The following is a 17,259-nucleotide window of genomic DNA, read 5'->3' as shown; positions in this document are numbered from 1 at the left end:
GCAATAAATTTAAGATCAGTGACTATTTATATTTCAGATAAAATACATTTTTTAAAAAAGAGAAAGAAAGAAAGAAAGAAAGAAAGATTTTTCAGCAGAGTTTGCTCGCTGTTTGACTCCCGAGCTACAAGTTACAAAATCCCGCGCTGCACTTGAAGGCAGCAATAGATCGGAAAATTCTGAGTCAACCGTGAAGGCACCATGAAGACGAACGGAAGGAGTTTTGAGTCTTACAGGAAGAGGATTGATTTCGAAAGTTGTTTTGTTCTGTCTGTTGAATGCCTGGCGGTCACACCGCCGAGCAGCTGCGCTGGAAAGCACCTGAAGTGATTCCCGTTGCACACAGCCTCCACTGCGGCCATGACGCTTTGATACACACCTGACGGAAGCAGCAGCAGGTAAGCGCGGGTTTATGATGTGTGCCAGCTTTGAGTAAATCACAACTTCGTTAAAAGTCACTCTACCGTCTGTTTATGCTGCTTCATCGCTGTTAGCCACCCCAGCGGGGTGTCAAACTTGCGACCCGCCGGCCAGAACCGGCCTCTAAAGTATCGTTTTCGGTCCACCGGCGGTTTTTAAAGTGTGAAAGTGGAAGTACAATTATTAATAAGTCCATATTTTTCATTATGGTGATGCATTACAGAGGAGGGAACGTGTCTGGAAGGTTGGAAATATTGTTAGATGGAGACAAACAGGTCAAAAATCATAAAGAGACTTAAAAAAACAACAGCAACTTTGTTTAGATACAAAAACTCTACATTTAAAGGTTTTCTGTCCTTCCTCTGTGACATTAAACATCTATCTATAGCTTTATAAGGTACACTTTTCCATTTGTTCATTAATAGAAATGTCAGCCAATCACATGGCAGCTAAGTGCATTTAGACATGTAGGACCAGCTGATTTTCAAACAGCATCAGAATGGGGACTTAAAAGTGACTTAAGTGACTTTGAACGTGGCATGGTTGTTGCTACCAGACAGGTGGGTCTGAGTGTTTCAGAGGGTGGTCAGAAAATGAGAAAATATCCAGTGAGCGGCAGTTTTTGGAGTAAAGTGGTGTCGCTGATGGCAGAGGAGAATGGTTGGATTGCTTTGAGCTGATATGGAGGTAACAGCAACTCGAACAACAGACACGTGCTACAGCCAAGATAACACAGAAGCACATCTCTGAATCCACAGCGCGGCAGATGGGCTGCAGGGCCAGACCACAACCTCTGAGTATTTTTGGTGCATCGCTGTTGCTTCAGTTTCCTGTTCTCAGCTAAGACGACAGTTCACACGGGGGACCAACGTTAAACAACAGAAGGTTGGAAGAAGTGAGTGTCAGTTTCTGCTGCAGGTTTCAGATGGTCGGGTCAGAATTTGGCATAAAGAACAGTATGGATCCTGCCTTGTGTCAGCTGTTCAGGCTGCTGCTGGTGTGGTGGTGTGGGGGACCACAGTGTTACCTTCTTTTTTCAAGCTCTTAAGACACGAGGCAGGAAACAAACTACAACCTCATTTGTATTTTTTAAAAAGTGCCATGGAGATTGACATGAGGTTTTGTAACACTGTCATTAACGTCAGGTATATTTAGCCTGATAAAACGTACTTCCCAAGTACAACAATTCATGACAAATTAAAGTACTCTTCTTGTATTTTCTAATTCTGCTTCTTTAAGCTTTAAAACCTTTGGAGGGACGTGTGTTGTTATGCAGTCGTCTTTCCCACTTCAGATCAGGTCGGGTCTCCTGAACTAAAACATGTTTGACGCTCCGGAGTTGTGTAGTCAGCCTATGTTTGAGAATAATGAAGACTTTGCATTAAAATGAAGAAAACAAACAAGTAAAGCAAACAAAGCAGGCCGATGATGTCGTGGGAAGATGATCACGAGGGGTTTTGAAATCCTTCTTTATTAAAATCAGGCTTCACGTTACTCCACGAGTCTGAGGTTGCACAGCTGAGGAGCAGCGGCGCTGGTGGCTGAAGTGGCCGGTACCTCATGACTCACAGTGACTAATCTTAATCTTTGTTCGTGACATGACGCTGTGGATAATAACCCGTGAGGCTCCAGGCTTTAACAGAAGGTGATTTTAAAGAGCTCTGTGCTGTTATGTTAATGACTACAGAACAAAAGTTCTCAGCTTAACCAGACTTTCAAGAAATGCTCATGATGAATATTTAGATCAGGAGGGAAACTGGATGTAAGGACTGGCACACACGGTGAAGACAAAGAGGCTGTGTTGCTTTACTTAACAGAGGTCTGTGTGTTTTCCTGCTATTTTTGACCCTTTGACAAGTGAAACTGTGTGCGAGCTTCAGTTTATTACGAGGAAATTGTTGGAATATTTGTTCAGTAGAGCAAAATGAAACCAATATCCCTGTAGAGCAGTTTGCTTTGCAGACAGAACTCGTACCAAACACACTACAAGATCCAGAAAACGTCTGCTGTCACCGTGAATCATGGAGGAAAACATCGACACGACTGTCGGTGTCTCTGAGCGCCGGCTTTAAGAGCTGAACATGAAAACACTGCTGAGGGTCTGAAATGATGCTCACAGCTGAGCCTCGTTCCATAAACATGTTGAATTTACGCCGAAGGTCACTCGGAGCGGCACAGCCCGACTGTTTCAGCCTGTTTAATGCTTTTCTACAGTTAATAAAATAAAAAATAAAGGTGCCCAAAGATGGAAGATTGAGTTCAGAGGGTCGGCCTCAATGAAACCCTGTCCAGCAGTTTCTCACCCTGCACTGGATCCCCTCAGGGATCGATCGTCAGAGCCGTCGTGGACCAGGAGTTGTCTTAAAGTATGCTGGCAGCTCGCTGATTGTGAGTTTTCTGCAGGAAGTGGAGCAGGAACGTGGCCTGACCCTCACTGAGTGGTGTGAGCGGTTTTTCCTCCAAAGACCAAAGAAATGTCCAGTGAGGAGGCTCCTTCATCCTCTCCCTGCGCCCATTTCGGTTCATGTGAACCAGCAGCTCTAAATAATCGAGACAAGAAGTCAAAGTTTGATTTAAATACAGACACTTTAGATAAAACGGTAGATCAGCTGTGGTTTGCCTTTCATTTTTAGCAGATATTCTCAGATGGAGCGTGTCCTCTCTGTCTGTGATGATTTCCTTCTCCCATAGATCATCCCAACTTTAATCTCTGTGACTCTGAGTAATAATAGAATTTACACAAATTATCTGAATCTGCCACATGACTGGCTAATTTGCACGAATACACATGGAGCCGTGATCCTAATGAAGTGCTCTCGGAGTGAACACTGACAAACAGGAGAAAGTGGAGTTAAAGAAAGCTGCTGTTGGTGAACAAAAGGAGCAAAACCTCATTATGGAATCAGGAATGTCTAATTAAAGACTAATACAGGTTATTATGTTAGTGTTTGTTTAATTATGGCTGCGTTAGAGCAATATTAGGCAGCGAGCTGGGAAATTAAGTAGCTGCTGTAACAGGACACGTTCACCTTGTGTGCTGCTTTGCATCGCTCAGAGTAAATTTGCCTGGCAAAAAGGCGATGGGAACTCGGGGAACATGTCAGAGCTGTGCAAACTCAGTTTAATATAATATATATAAAGGCCATTTTCACAGTTACAGGCCCTCGAGGTGCACAAGTGTGGGTTGAAATTTGACAGTTTTTAATTCGTAGTTTCGAAGCATGTTTCACACCCTCGTAACTTCAGAAGTACAACAGATAGCCAGATGAAAACAAGCCCACACTCAGCGTCTCAGTGTAAAGCCAAAAATATTTTGTTTCGAGCTAATTTTTCTGTAACCAACTTTGATCATTAATATCGCAGGATAAGTTTCTGAATATCTGCTGTATTTCTAAAGACATTAGTGCCCAAAAATACTGCAAAACATTTGTTAAAATGCATCAGATTTAAGCCAAACGTATTCATAGTATGAAGGTAAAACAACCAAAGTCATGGCACAGAGCGAACTGATTTCGTATTACCTCTGTGAGACGTGCTAACGGAGATGCTTGTCGATTTGTGTCAACAGGTAAGAGCAGAGCATAGACATGGCCATTGCACACGTGGCTACAGAGTACGTGTTCAGCGACTTTCTGCTGAAGGACCCGAACCAGGCTCGATACCGCAACGTTCGAACGGAGCTCGCCGTGGACAAGATCGTGACCTGCGTGGCCGTGGGCCTTCCCCTCCTCCTCATCTCTCTGGCCTTCGCTCAGGAGGTCTCAGTCGGTGAGTGAAGCCGGGGAACGAGCAAAGTTGGCTCCATGACGCAGGTGACTGTGATAGTTAAATGTTAGGTGGTAATCTCATGAAGAAGAGTTCATGAGAAGTCACAGAATCCAGCCTGAATAGCCTTTAAGAGACTCCAGCTGCACATCTGTACGCGCCACTGTCATATTTCTAATCATAGAAACATTTTTGTCAGTTTTCTTCTCCTAATGCTTTTCATTTATTCATTTTCTGTAATTTTCCGCTTCTCATCACTGCTCCGTGATGTTTTTCAGGTCGTGTCGGCTAACAGACGGTTCTACCCTTTTCATAAATATCTTCTCATTAAAACACTTCCATTTCCTCTAGGGCTGCCACGATTAGTCGACTAGTCACGATTACGTCGACTATCAAAATCGTCGACGACTGATTTAATAGTCGACGCGTCGTTTGAAGCTTTGTAAGATCACAAAAGACGCAGGAATAAGTAGTAGGATTTAAGAGTGTAATAACGGACTGAAACAGAAGATGGCAGCACTGCGTGTACAAGGATGCCAGCTACCGTTAAACCCCGAAGAAGAAGAAGAAGCAGCTGTGTCCCTGAATTCATAGCGCAGCCCAGCTCAGTTTCCAACAATGGCGGCAGCTAGTTAGTTTTAATATTACTCTTATTATTCTTTCTGGGTCACAAAATAAACGTTTAACACATTTTCAGGCGAGAATGTAGCTGTGTAAACCTCAAATATCTGCTCAGTTTATCAAGACACCACATATTTTCAAAAGCGCTCCTACGTTTTCGGAGACTGCAGTTTTTCTTCCATGCTGCTCTTAAATTGTGTCCGTACTTTGGTGGCAGATGCAGAAATTCTGTTCATAGATAAAGGAAACGGCACAGGTGTGATAAACACAGACAGATTGGTTTATAAAAAGATTTCCTGTATAAAATATGAGGTCAGTTGGGCTTTTTAGCCTCTCGGGTAGCTTAGTTCCTCGGATCTTGTCTGTGTGGGTCCAAAGTGGTCTAAAGATCTGAACTTGGAACCAGTCCACATGTCTAGGTGTCCATCGGGAAGATGCTAAACTCCAGGTCTGTTTGAATTTGTCGTATAGCAGCATGAAAACACAAGTTTCAGACAAACAACAAATAAATGTTTTAAAAAAGATGAAAGAACATACAGAACGCCTTTTAGTCATCGCCTGGCATTTCTGACAGAACGTCTCCTGAACCAACCAGCTGGCGTCTCTAACGCCGTGTGACTGATGTTTTCTTCAATTTTATTCAAAGTCATGTTTAAAAAGCCTTACAGTCTTAACTCGAACCTGTATGAGCCCAGTCTGGGTCACTTGATTCTGTGAGAAATCTTTCTAAGAAATCCACTCCACCACAGACAGATCTGGTCTTGCAAGAATCCTGATCTGTTTCCAGGAAGTAGACTGTGGACTGAAGGTTATGCCGTGTCACTCGTGTGGACTCATGTTGATTCTGACCCTGCTGCTGGGGCTTATTTCATGTCTCCATGTTTCTCTCAGGTACTCAGATCAGCTGCTTTGCTCCGACTAACTTCTCATGGAGGCAGGCAGCTTATGTGGACTCCTTCTGCTGGGCGGCCGTGCACACACAGGCTCTACCTCTGTGGCTGCACAAGGTACACACACACAGTGCTACAGTTACTGAAAGGTGTAAGCCATCTTAATCTCACCGTGTTTGATTCAGAGTGAAAGCTTTCTGACGTTCACAGGCAGCCTCGGGTTTGTGATTTCAGGGTGTGGTTCGGATATTTTTAGTAGGGTGCATTCTGAGGACTGTAATGGGCGTGCATGTTTCCTTACATACCTACAACGATCTTTCTATAATGACACCGGATAAACCTGCACAAGAAATCTGGCGATCAAACGGCTGATCGTGCACAAAAGCACAGTTAACCCTCAGAGCTTTGCTTTCTGCCTTTCAGCTCATTCTGTCGGGTTTGAAACGTGAGTCTGCTCTACCAGTCCTCTTCATGGTTCAGGTTTTTGTCATTAATGAGAAAGGGCATGCCCATATCTTTCTTTCGTTATGATTCACCCCTTTTTGGGGGGGTTTGTGGTTCTTATGTCACTCAGTCTGTAGTTCTAAGTACAATCCACTGGAGTCTGGAGCCTAATCACAGAGAGAAGCTTAGATTCAAATCAAACTATCAGTTCGCCTTCACAGTTTCACTCTTGGCTCATTCCCGCTCTAAATCGGCTGATTTCTTTTTGTTTTTCATTTAAAAATGTTTGTTTGTTTGTTAAAATAAAGAGTTGATATTAAGTGAGTGTGATCGCCGTGGGAAACTTTGTTTCCACCCTTTTTAATTCACCTTATTTTTGGAGACTACGTGGAGGCATCCACATAAAATTGTCACGTCTTAAAAAGGCCATTTTACACCCAGTCCAAGTGATCTGTCTGTGATCTGTCTGTCATAGTTTCAATAGCAAAATGGAACCGTATTAATATCTGTCACATAAAGAACAGAAACAAGCTGACACTCGATATAAGAGCATCAATAAACAAAAAGGTGAGTTTTGAGAAGTCTCTTAAATGTTTCATAAAAAGGTCGATGTGAAGCTCAGAGCCTTCAGCCCACAGTGAAGGCTCTGTGCCCAGAGGCGTGGAGGTTGGGCGAGGGATACGAAGCAGACATGTGGTTGGGTGCAGCAGGTCAGAGGGGTCAGTGGAGATTTATGAGGGTGGGGGTGATATGTGCCCAGAGCTAAGAGCCTGTTAGAAGCCTAGCGGCCAAGGTTTGGACTAGGGCCGCTGCGATTAGACAACTAGTCACGATTACGTCGACTATCAAAATCGTCAACGACTGATTTAATAGTCGACGTGTCGTTTGAAGCTTTGTAAGATCACAAAAGATGCAGGAATAAGTAGTAGGATTTAAGAGTGTAATAACGGACTGAGACAGAAGATGGCAGCACTGCATGTACAAGGATGCCAGCTACCGTTAAACCCCGAAGAAGAAGAAGCTGTGTCCCAGAATTCATAGCGCAGCCCAGCTCAGTTTACAACAATGGCGGCAGCTAGTTAGTTTTAATATTACTCTTATTATTCTTTCTGGGTCACAAAATAAGCATTTAACATATTTTCAGGCTAGAATGTAGCTGTGTAAACCTCAAATATCTGCTCGGTTTATCAAGACGGCACATATTTTCAAAAGCGCTCGGACGTTTTCGGAGACGTCTGTTACCCACTAGCTCGATAGCTAGCCGGGGGCTAGGCTCAGTAGATCCCGTGAGAACACCGGACTCCCGGCAAATCGTTTTCAAACCCACTGCCGTCTTTCGCTACTCAGGTTAAATATATATAAGTCACTTAGATAACTTCAAAATGTTATTGTTTGGCTTTTTTTAGTATTTTATTTGTTCCTGAGTAAATCGGTTTGGCTGAGATTAAAGTTATAGTTTTTACACAGCTGAATAAACGTCAAGCAGACAGCTGATTATCAGAAGTGTGAGATGCTCGAGAATATACTCCGGTGTCCTGTTATATTTTAGATAGCAAGGAGTTTATTAAACTTCACCGAAACAATCTGCAAATTTCATTAAAATTTAATAAACTATCATCTTGTCTTTATTTTTAGTTAGCACATACCTTAAACACTTAAAGCTGTAAGCTAATGATAGTTATATAAGAGCAGATGCTGTTGGTGCAATAAGCTGTACGTTTTACGTCCAATGGATGCATGATCTGATTAGTCGACTAATCGCAAAAATAATCGGTGACTAGTCGACTATCAAAATAATCGTTTGTGGCAGCCCTAGTTTGGACAGAGTGGAGATCTTTCAGGGCTTTGGTGGAAATCCCACTGCAGTAATCGGGCCGGGTGGCTGAGGGTCTCTGCTAGAGTCAGAGAAAAGAGATGTTCATTTAAGTTTATTCACTATCTGTTTAATTTCTTAAAGCACTTGTAAACTTTATGGTTTATGATGTGAGATACTACTCCACAGTAAGACCAGAGAACTGAACACACACTCTCTCTCATTTCTCTATGAAAGTGAAACTGTTATCTCTGTCAGGTTCATCAGGCATTAGTTTATCAATGCAAACACCAGCATAACAGCAGCCTCGGTGTCAGTGTGTCAGCTGTCCACACCTTTCTTTTATCAGCAGTCGTATTTGTGGAAACGTCACCGCTAATATGATTGTTTATGTCTTATTTAAAGCTCTGCTGCCTCCTCTCCTGTGTCCTCTCTCCAGTTCTTTCCTTACATCCTGCTGCTGGTGGCCGTGCTCATGTACGCCCCGGCGTTGTTCTGGAGATTTTGCGCTGCGCCGCTCCTGCAGTCTGACCTTGCCTTCATCATGGAGGAGCTGGACCGCTGTTATAACCGCGCCGTCACTCTGGCCAAACGGATGGCGACAGCGGAGCAGCCGTCCGCTGACAGGTACAGCACTTTACAGCCAACGGGGTGGGAAGGACGCACTTCATTGTTTGGGAACATGTCAAAAAGCTTACAATCAGTGGAATAACTGTTGCATCCACTGGTGTGTGTTTACCAGCAAATCCATAAAGAACCAGCACAACCTCACTTTAATCTACTCTTTCTTCCCACAGCGATCCCACCGAGGGCTGCTTCAATTACCCAATGGTGGAGAAGTTCTTGATGACCAAGCGCTGCTCTCGAAAGCTGATCATTTACTACCTCCTGTGCCGCGTTCTGACTCTGCTCACCCTGCTCTGCGCCTGCGTCTGCCTGGGCTACTACCTCCGCCTGGCCTCCACTACAGACGACTTCGGCTGCAAGCTGCGTGTCGGCCTGCTCGAGTCGGACACCAGCGTCCCCGACAGGGTGCAGTGTAAGCTCATCGCCGTGGGAGTCTTCTCCTTGCTGAGGTATTTTCCTGAGCTTTGCATTGAAGAGTTGATGCATCAAAAATCAGAATAAGTTTTGATTTGTGCTTTACAAACAAGTTTACCTGTGGTGCAATGATTAGATCTGAACTCTTTCGAGAATAGTAAAAACTGAAATTCATTAAACTGGGAATGGCAGACTGCAGGTACCAGGCAGGGGGTTAAAAAAAAGTGGCATAAATTGCAGTTCCTCTAACGCCCACTAGAGGCTGGCTCCAAAAAGTGAGTCAGTCTCCAAAAGACACATTTTTGACACATTTCATTGGATAAAAAGAGTTTTTTTGTTGCCATTATGCCAGTAGGTTGGTCTTTTGGGATACTTAAGGCCTCCATTTCTCCGATTACTCTTCTCAGCTTCGTAAACTTGATCGTCTTCGCCACGTTGATTCCAGTTGTGATCTACGCCAGTCTGCGTCCCCTCTACTGCTATGACCACGCCCACTTCCTTGAAACCTACCAATCACTGCCCACTGTGAGCGTCCTGCCCAAACCCGGTGGCCAATGTGACGATCTCTCGCTCTACATACTCCTACTGGAGGAGAACATCAGTGAACTGAAATCCTACAAATATATGAAGGTGTGTATTTTAAAGCATCAGAAATGACAAACCAAACTTTGTCAGCATTGGAAACATTTTGTTCTGTGTTTAAGTGAAGTTGTTTGACCATTAAATCAAATCATTCGTACATGAGAAACCAGATCCTTCTGTTGTGTTTGGAATAGTTACGCTGACCCGATTTCCCTCTTTATGTCCCATTCTCCCATTTCATGTGTTGTGATAAAATCCCACATTCTGATTGGCTTAAATAGATGTTGCACAAGAAACTCGGGGCTAAAAAAAGGCATCGTGGCTCTCTGAATATGTGAGCATATGAATGAGAGCATGAAACCAAACTTCATCCTTTTATGCCTGTTAGAAGAAAACAAAGTGCATATGACTCCTTCACATGTTAAACCTCTCCCAGTCTACCCTTCATTGTCAGAAACTGTCCCACATAAGCATGCTCTTTGTCCTACATGTGGTTTGGTAACTTTAATACTGGGAAAAAATATCTCAGGAAGTTGTTTCAGTTCATCTGGATGGAACATTTTCAGTGTGAGAAGCGTTTGGATCACTGAGTCTCAGCAGACCTTATAAACAGTATTATAAGAGTGTGACTTTTATCATCCACAGTGCCGTGATCCCTGTGAATAGCCCACATGACCACTGACCATTTATGATGACGCTCTCGTGGTTCACTGTTATGTAATCGCACTGGTTTCTATGTTTACGCAACGTTAGTGTTTATAAGGTTGTGGAAACGTGCGGCCAGTTGAGGCGCGGATGAGTGAGGACACATTTTTCCCACTGAAAGCGTTGTGCAGGTCCAGAGAATCAACTTTGTGGTTATTGGACATGCATGAACACATAGAAAAGTACTGCAAACTGAATTGGAGGCAGATTTTTGCACTTGTGTTGGTTTGTTGTGGTGTTCCTGCAGCCCTGCCGGGTTTAAATAAGCATGTTTTAGTATCCTACATGGTGCGTTTCTTCCCTGACGATTTCTGGCCGTAGGTGTTGGAGATGTTGAGGAGACGAGGCGAGCACGCTGGAGAAAGCTTCGACCCCATGGGCCTGCTGCAGAATCTCTGCCTGGTGAAGATGGACAACGTAGATGGGTTGAAACCCACCGGTGCTTCAGCGATGCCTGATAACGACGAGGGTCCAAACTCGTCCAAAGAAAACTGCAGCAAGACGGAAACGGAGATGAAAGGTGAGAAAAGAAACAGCTTTGAAATCTCACTGGGAGGAGTGGATGCTCTCGTAAGGATGTGGAAGATAAAGTATAATCTGACATCACAGTGGTGTTTATTTACGGGAGGGACAGAGAAGCGACAGACTGCAGGTTTCTGAGGAGATGATGGTTCAACCAGCAGAACCAGTTTCCTGCGATTCCAGAATATGAATAACAGCTGCAGTTTCAAGGCTTCAGCCTCAGGTTTAATATTAAAGTTGTTACAAATCTGGAAGAATAAGTTCCCACTCGAGCTCTTCGGAATCTGGCAGAGAAATCTGATATTCTTCAATGACCCAGTCAGTGCCTGATCTTTTATTAAATACTAAATTGTAAGTTGTGAACAGTTGACGCAGCATTTTGATAGACTTTGAATTAAAAGACGTTCGGTGTCGATTTATATAAAACCCGAAGTGTTTTATATGTTGGGAAACACTGTGAACTGTTTTTACAAACCTCTACAGACAGGTTTTCAGGTCCATTTCAGTAACAGACGGGCTTATTTGTGTGTTTTTAGAGCTCAGACCTCTGCTGAAAGAGAACAGCGATGCAGCAGGAAGCGGCGACGGAGGCGTTCTCCGACAGAGACCGATGTGATGATTCAGCGTGGGATTAACGAACTCAGACTTTAAATTGTTTTCTTCAGAGGAGAGGATGGAGAGTTTGTTTTTTGTCTGTCCGCTAGATCGTGGAATAATGGCAGGACGCTGGAGGATGATTGGCTAAAACTCCAGATGGTACTGATTTCGACTTCCTCTGAATTTTTTTTTTTTTAAGGACAATTTCAAACACTACAATCCTGAAAGCTTAACTTGGATTTTTACATTTTCTGACACACAATCACTGAATATGGAGCTCCTGAAAGGTCGCACTGGGAACATCTTTCCTCCTGACGATGCTTTTATATTCCCGCTGTCGTGTTTTGGTCCAGCCTTCGTGTATTATGGCATGTATGCATTGCTCATTTACACAGCCACTTCCCGAATGCAGAACTTTATAAAAACATCTGTTTATAAAGACACTGTGACCCGGTTCCACCTCTGCTGCCTCGGTCGCCCTTATCCACACCCTGTGAGAATCTAGCTTCTTGCAGGGTCGTTCGTTAGCATTTTTATTCATAAACAAAGCAGGGAATTTCTGTTGTACATTTACGGTTCTCGCTCTATCTGCTGAAAAATCTCCCAGGACTTCATCGATAAGCCAAAAAATAAGCCTGAACAACCTCAATGACAGATTCAGACTTAAAAAAATAGATGTGTGTGTGTGTATATGTTCTTTTTTTGGCCTTTGCTGTGTCTCAGCGTGTTTACACAGGCTTACTGCATGGACATAGTGTCAGAGTGGGATAAACCTGCGACTTGGGCCACAAAAACACTTGTAGTTGTCTGTGTGAAAACAGCCTTCAGTGACCTCGGTAAACACTCTCCCGATGACCTTGTGAGCTCAGCTGCAAGGTTCAGGCTATATTTAATAAAAACGTGAAGTTGTTTTTGTAAATTATGATCGTTTATCCTGTTGACTTGTCAGTCTCGAGTCGTGACACAGTCAGTTCTGGTCCTAACTGATCACGTCGTGTTTCAAAAACAGTCATTTCAGGAGCTCCGTATGGTTCCATGAATATCAGACAAAAGTTTACCTTCCAGTCAGGGTCTCGTTCACGAGAGAGAAGAAGGGAGCGTCTGTGGAGACCTGAGCGTGGAATCTTTTCCACCCTCATCGTGACCGAAGTGATGAGCTTTCTCTTCCTTTAGAGACCAGACGAGGCGCTCAGAGGAGAGCCGCTCCTCCTCCTGCCACTAAAACTGCTTTTAAAGTCAGTATTGTCAGACTGATTGTTCCTGCAAGCTGTCTTAGTGGGAGAACGAGTTTGTCATGCGATTGTCAATCACATTTCAAGTCAACGTTAGCGCTTTGACGTAAAATAAAAATGAAAGTGGAATCATTAAAAGGTAGCTAACTCATGAACATGCAGTCCCAGTATTTGTTCAGGGTTCGGCTCCCCAGACTGATTTCCTGCTTAAGAACTGAACGTTTTTCTCATGTGTGGATGTGATTAAACTGTCCTTTGCATGTCAAGCTACAAGAAAAAGAGGTACGACTGCATGAAGCTTGGTTTTGTGTACATATTTTTAAGGTTACGAGTTTTTTCTTTGTTTAACATAGACGTAAATAATCCAAAGTCAGGTTTTAGGTTTTATCGCTCTGAGAGAACTCGTGTAAATCTCTCAGATGTTCAAAAGTCTTGATCTGGAAATCAACTCGTCGTGTCTGTTTGGGGATCTCAGGGATAAAATCCTCTCACTGGACTCTGTGTGATCGTCGGTTTTTGTGTTTTTAAAGTGCCTGTGGATCTTTTTTGCATGCATTGATGAAACTTGTTATCTTCACTCCACACCAGTGACTGTTTTCTGAACTTGTTTGTGTTTTGAATGTCGTGGCTGAGTATTATTGGGATTCAGATTTGTGCAATGTGTAAAGAGAGACTTGATGTTGTTAACGTTTCCTGTGTTTCTGGATTTGAAGTGAAAGTTTGTTCATTTGTAAACACGACTGCAGTGGTTAAAACTGACCTCACCATAAACTGTGTGTGTGTGTGTTGTGTGGGTGGGTCGGGGGCTTGAGCAGATCTATACAATGCTCAAACACATGGTGCTATTTACATCCTTAAACTCGTGCTGTTTGGTGGCCCAATCTGATCTCAGGGGCCAGACCAGTAAAGGACAAAAGCATCCACTCTTCTTCTTCTTCTTTTTTTTTTTTTAGAACTAAAGATTAGATTTTTTTTTTAAGGTTAATCTGAGCTGCAGGCAAGATTGTTAAAAAGCTGCACAAATATTTACTGAGAGAAAGCACGCATAAACAAATAATTAATAATTATACAAAGACTCCTGACGAAAAATAACTGAGGGGACAGAAGACAAAAAGGAGCTCAGAGCAGGAGAAATGACAAAGTACAGGGGAGAGCATCACAGAAGCCGTCAGCATCTTAGGCCTGTTGCAGCATAACTATGGGAGGTTTCAGGGTCACCTGATCCAAACTGGGGAACTGGTTCCACAGAAAGCTGAAGGTTCTGCCTCCTGAAACCACGAGTAAGGCCTGCAGTCTGAGAGCAAAGTGCTCTGTTGGTTAATACGATACTACGAAGTCTTTAACATATGTCTGTCATGGCTGTGTGCAGGGAGAGAGGACCCAAAATGCAGGACTCACAAACGCAAAGACAAAAAGTTGAACTTAAACAGCTTTATTGCTGTGCACAAAATGAACTGGGAATACAAAAAAACTAGCAAACAGGGGTGGCATGAAGGTACGATGCGACAGCAAGCAGAGGAAGACGCAGACACTAAATACAAGAGGTTTACAGAGTTAAGCGGAAACAGCTGGGAGACACGGCTGACGCCGATTACACTGACGAGACAGGGAGAGCACAGACCTACAAAGTAAAACAGGAAGTAAACAGACGAGATGCAGACTAATTAGCAGACGTAACATCGTGGACAGACCGAGGGAACACAGAAAAGTGGGACCAGGGAAGGCACAGAACAGAAACCTACCAAATGGCAAATCTTAATGGAATAAACAATCAGAATAAACAAGAACATAAGAAAGAAACACAAAACACTGAGTCACCAGACTCAGGACCACGACAATGTCAGTCTGATTTTTCAGATTATTTCAAAGGACTGCAGCGTGAGGACCTCTGACTGTGGGACAGGATCTGTGGGAATTCCAGTAATCCAACATGTCCAACCTTCATGTTTCAACAACATGAGATAAACATGATTCCCATGAATGTGTGTCGTGCTTTTGATATGAGCACCTCTGCTCCATTAACCTCCAGCTTACTCACCAGACCAGATTCAAACTTTTACTAAAAATGGATGTTTTCTTTTATTATTGAAGAGAATAAAATTCAAGAATTAAATAATCTACATTAATGTTATATTGATGTGTTATAAGAATAACATCATCTTTAGTCAGCAAGCTGAGGAACAATATCTCTCCTTCTGTGTACCTCTTGTCTGCTCCAAACTCTTTTAGTCCTGTTACTTTAGAAAGGTTTTTACCAGTGTCCTTACCTGAGCTGCTCAAATTAGTTGATTCAATGAAATCGTCATCCTGCGCTCTCAATGTTTTATCTGGACCTTTGTTTAAAAACGTCTTTCAGTCCATTGGTCCCAGTGTGCTTACAGTTATCAATGCCTCTCTGCTTTCTGGTCAGGTCCCTGTTTTTCGTAAAAGTGCTGATATTCACCCACCGTTAAAAAAAGCCGAAACTTGATGCTTCTCTGCGTATCAACTATAGACCTATAGATCTCAAAATGACCATTTATTGCCAAGATTTTAGAGAAGGTTGTGGCCAAGCAACTCACAGCAGTTCTTGATGAACATAACATTCTTGATCATTTCCAATCTGGTTTTCGTAGAGCTCGTTCCACCGAAACTGCACTTCTTAGAGTGTCCAGTGATATATTGATGAATTATGATGCTGGCGAGTGCACTGTTTTACTGTGGTTGGACCTGCCTTTGATACTGTCGACCATCATATTCTGTTAGATAGACTAAAAGGTAGGTTTAAATCCTATCTGTGTGACGAGCCTTCTCTGTGGCTACCTCCAAGTTCAGGTCCTCTCTCGCTTCTCTTGCCTATGGTGTGCCACAAGGTTCTGTCTTGGGACCCGTACTGTTTTTTTGTTGTATTTACTCCCTCTTTAGGAGATTCTCAGCACTTTTAAGGACATTTCGTATCATTGTTATGCAGATGATATTCAGCTATATATCTCCTTTAGGCCACATGATGTTTCTAAACTTGCAGAGATGCTTAGATTATATCAGAGGTTGGATGGCTGATAATTATCTTCGACTTAATGCTGAGAAAACAGAAGTCCTTGTCTTTGCTCCTGATAAATTTGTACCTTTGGTAGTAAAAGATTGCGGCCCCCTCGCTTCTTTTGTTAAATCTTCTATTAGGAATCTTGGTGTTACATTTGACTCAGCTCTGTCCTTGGATATTCATGTTAAATCTCTGGTCCGCTCCTGTTTCTACCACTTAAGAAATATTGCTAAGCTGAGTCCTATTGTGTCATGTTCTGAACTTGAAATGATTATACACGCTTTTTCATGTTTCGTGTTGTTTAGACCATTGTAACTCGTTGTGTATCTGTCTAAGTAATGCTTCCTTGGAACGTCTGCAGGGTGTTTAAAATGCTGCTACAAGGCTTTTGACCAAGGCTTCCAGGTACTCCCATGTCACTCCCCTGCTGATCCAGCTGCATTGGCTCCCCATTAAATTCAGGATCCATTTTGAGATTATAATTCTGACCTTTAGTGCTCAGCACGGACTACCTCCAATTTACATCAGTGAACTTCTTCATCCTTAAATTCCCAGCAGGTCCCTGAGGTCTTGTGACCAGGGCTTGCTGGTTGTCCAGCACACTACAATAAAAGAAAAGGTGACAGAGCCTACTTTACTTTAACCATTTGTACATAAATAATTTCCAGCCTAAATGATGCAGAGAAAAGGTACATATTCACATCTGAATTTAATTTCAGATTGATCTGCTGAAATGTTCATTATACATTTCTTTAAAAAAAAAACTGTTCACACTATGAAATTATATTTATAACAGGAAAAAATCTAAAATAATAGTTTTGATTCAAATAAAACTGCAAACTTTTATTCAACGAATTCAAACCATTTTTTTTTTCATTAATTGAGTTGCTATTACTCAAATGGTACTGCGCTCTCTGATTGGCTTACCGGTGACCGCGTGTGGCGCTTCGAAGAATGGCACTTTTTCCCGGAGTTTTCCAGAGGTTTTCTTTGGGATTATGTAGCACGTTTTAACCTTGAAGTGCCCCACCCCTTCCGTCCCTTGTGTATCTTTTCTTATCTGTGCTTTTTGCCACGTTTATTACCTGCCTGCTTTGACTTTTACATTTTAAGGTAAGTGGTTTAGAAGCTCATTTACACAACTCACATGTTTTTCTTCCGAGCATGACGGGAAAATGCGCAGTGACATAAATTATTCAACTGGGGGCGCTGATATTTGGTTACATTAGAATGACCATTATGTATATTTTGTGTTAATGCGTTTGGAGTTTATGTGTTGAGGAATTGAGGAAAAATATGTATATTGATAAAATGATAACTTTTAAAAAACTACAAAAAGTTCTTGTGTCCGGATTAATGAGTACTTTTGGTTCATTTGCATTTTCCTCTTGTGGTCATTAGATGAGGGGGGTGATTGTAATTTTCAAATGGCGTGTATTTGTGTAGCGCTTTACTAGTCCCTAAGGACCCCAAAGCGCTTTACATATCCAGTCATCCACCCATTCACACACACATTCACGCACAGGTGATGGCAGCTACATTGTAGCCACAGCCACCCTGGGGCGCACTGACAGAGGCGAGGCTGCCGGACACTGGCGCCACCGG

The 17,259-nt window shown here is 42.8% G+C and overlaps 1 protein-coding gene across 1 annotated transcript; it reads left to right on the top strand.

Moving 5' to 3' along the window:
• Positions 1 to 248: 248 nt before the first annotated feature.
• LOC102795820 (pannexin-1-like) lies at positions 249 to 13,518 on the top strand. Its single transcript, XM_087851235.1, has 8 exons — positions 249 to 398; positions 3,989 to 4,188; positions 5,698 to 5,813; positions 8,393 to 8,580; positions 8,751 to 9,029; positions 9,402 to 9,624; positions 10,603 to 10,801; positions 11,340 to 13,518. The coding sequence occupies exons 2-8, from the start codon at positions 4,008 to 4,010 to the stop codon at positions 11,417 to 11,419; spliced, it is 1,266 nt and encodes a 421-aa protein (XP_087707361.1). The 5' UTR covers positions 249 to 398; positions 3,989 to 4,007; the 3' UTR covers positions 11,420 to 13,518.
• The last annotated feature ends 3,741 nt before the right edge of the window (positions 13,519 to 17,259 follow it).

Source organism: Neolamprologus brichardi, chromosome 14 (genome assembly GCF_056152115.1).
Source record: "Neolamprologus brichardi isolate AB-2024 chromosome 14, ASM5615211v1, whole genome shotgun sequence".
Classification (NCBI taxonomy): domain Eukaryota; kingdom Metazoa; phylum Chordata; class Actinopteri; order Cichliformes; family Cichlidae; genus Neolamprologus; species Neolamprologus brichardi.
Note: the sequence above shows the minus strand (reverse complement) of the source record. Positions and strands in the feature narration are given on the sequence as shown.

Bases quoted from the DNA above. Each gene is read 5' to 3' on its own strand.
- LOC102795820 (XM_087851235.1), top strand. From the start codon at position 4,008: ATGGCCATTGCACACGTGGCTACAGAGTACGTGTTCAGCGACTTTCTG. The intron at 4,189-5,697 runs GTGAGTGAAGCC...TGTTTCTCTCAG, and splicing joins CGCTCAGGAGGTCTCAGTCG to GTACTCAGATCAGCTGCTTT. The intron at 9,030-9,401 runs GTATTTTCCTGA...TACTCTTCTCAG, and splicing joins GGAGTCTTCTCCTTGCTGAG to CTTCGTAAACTTGATCGTCT.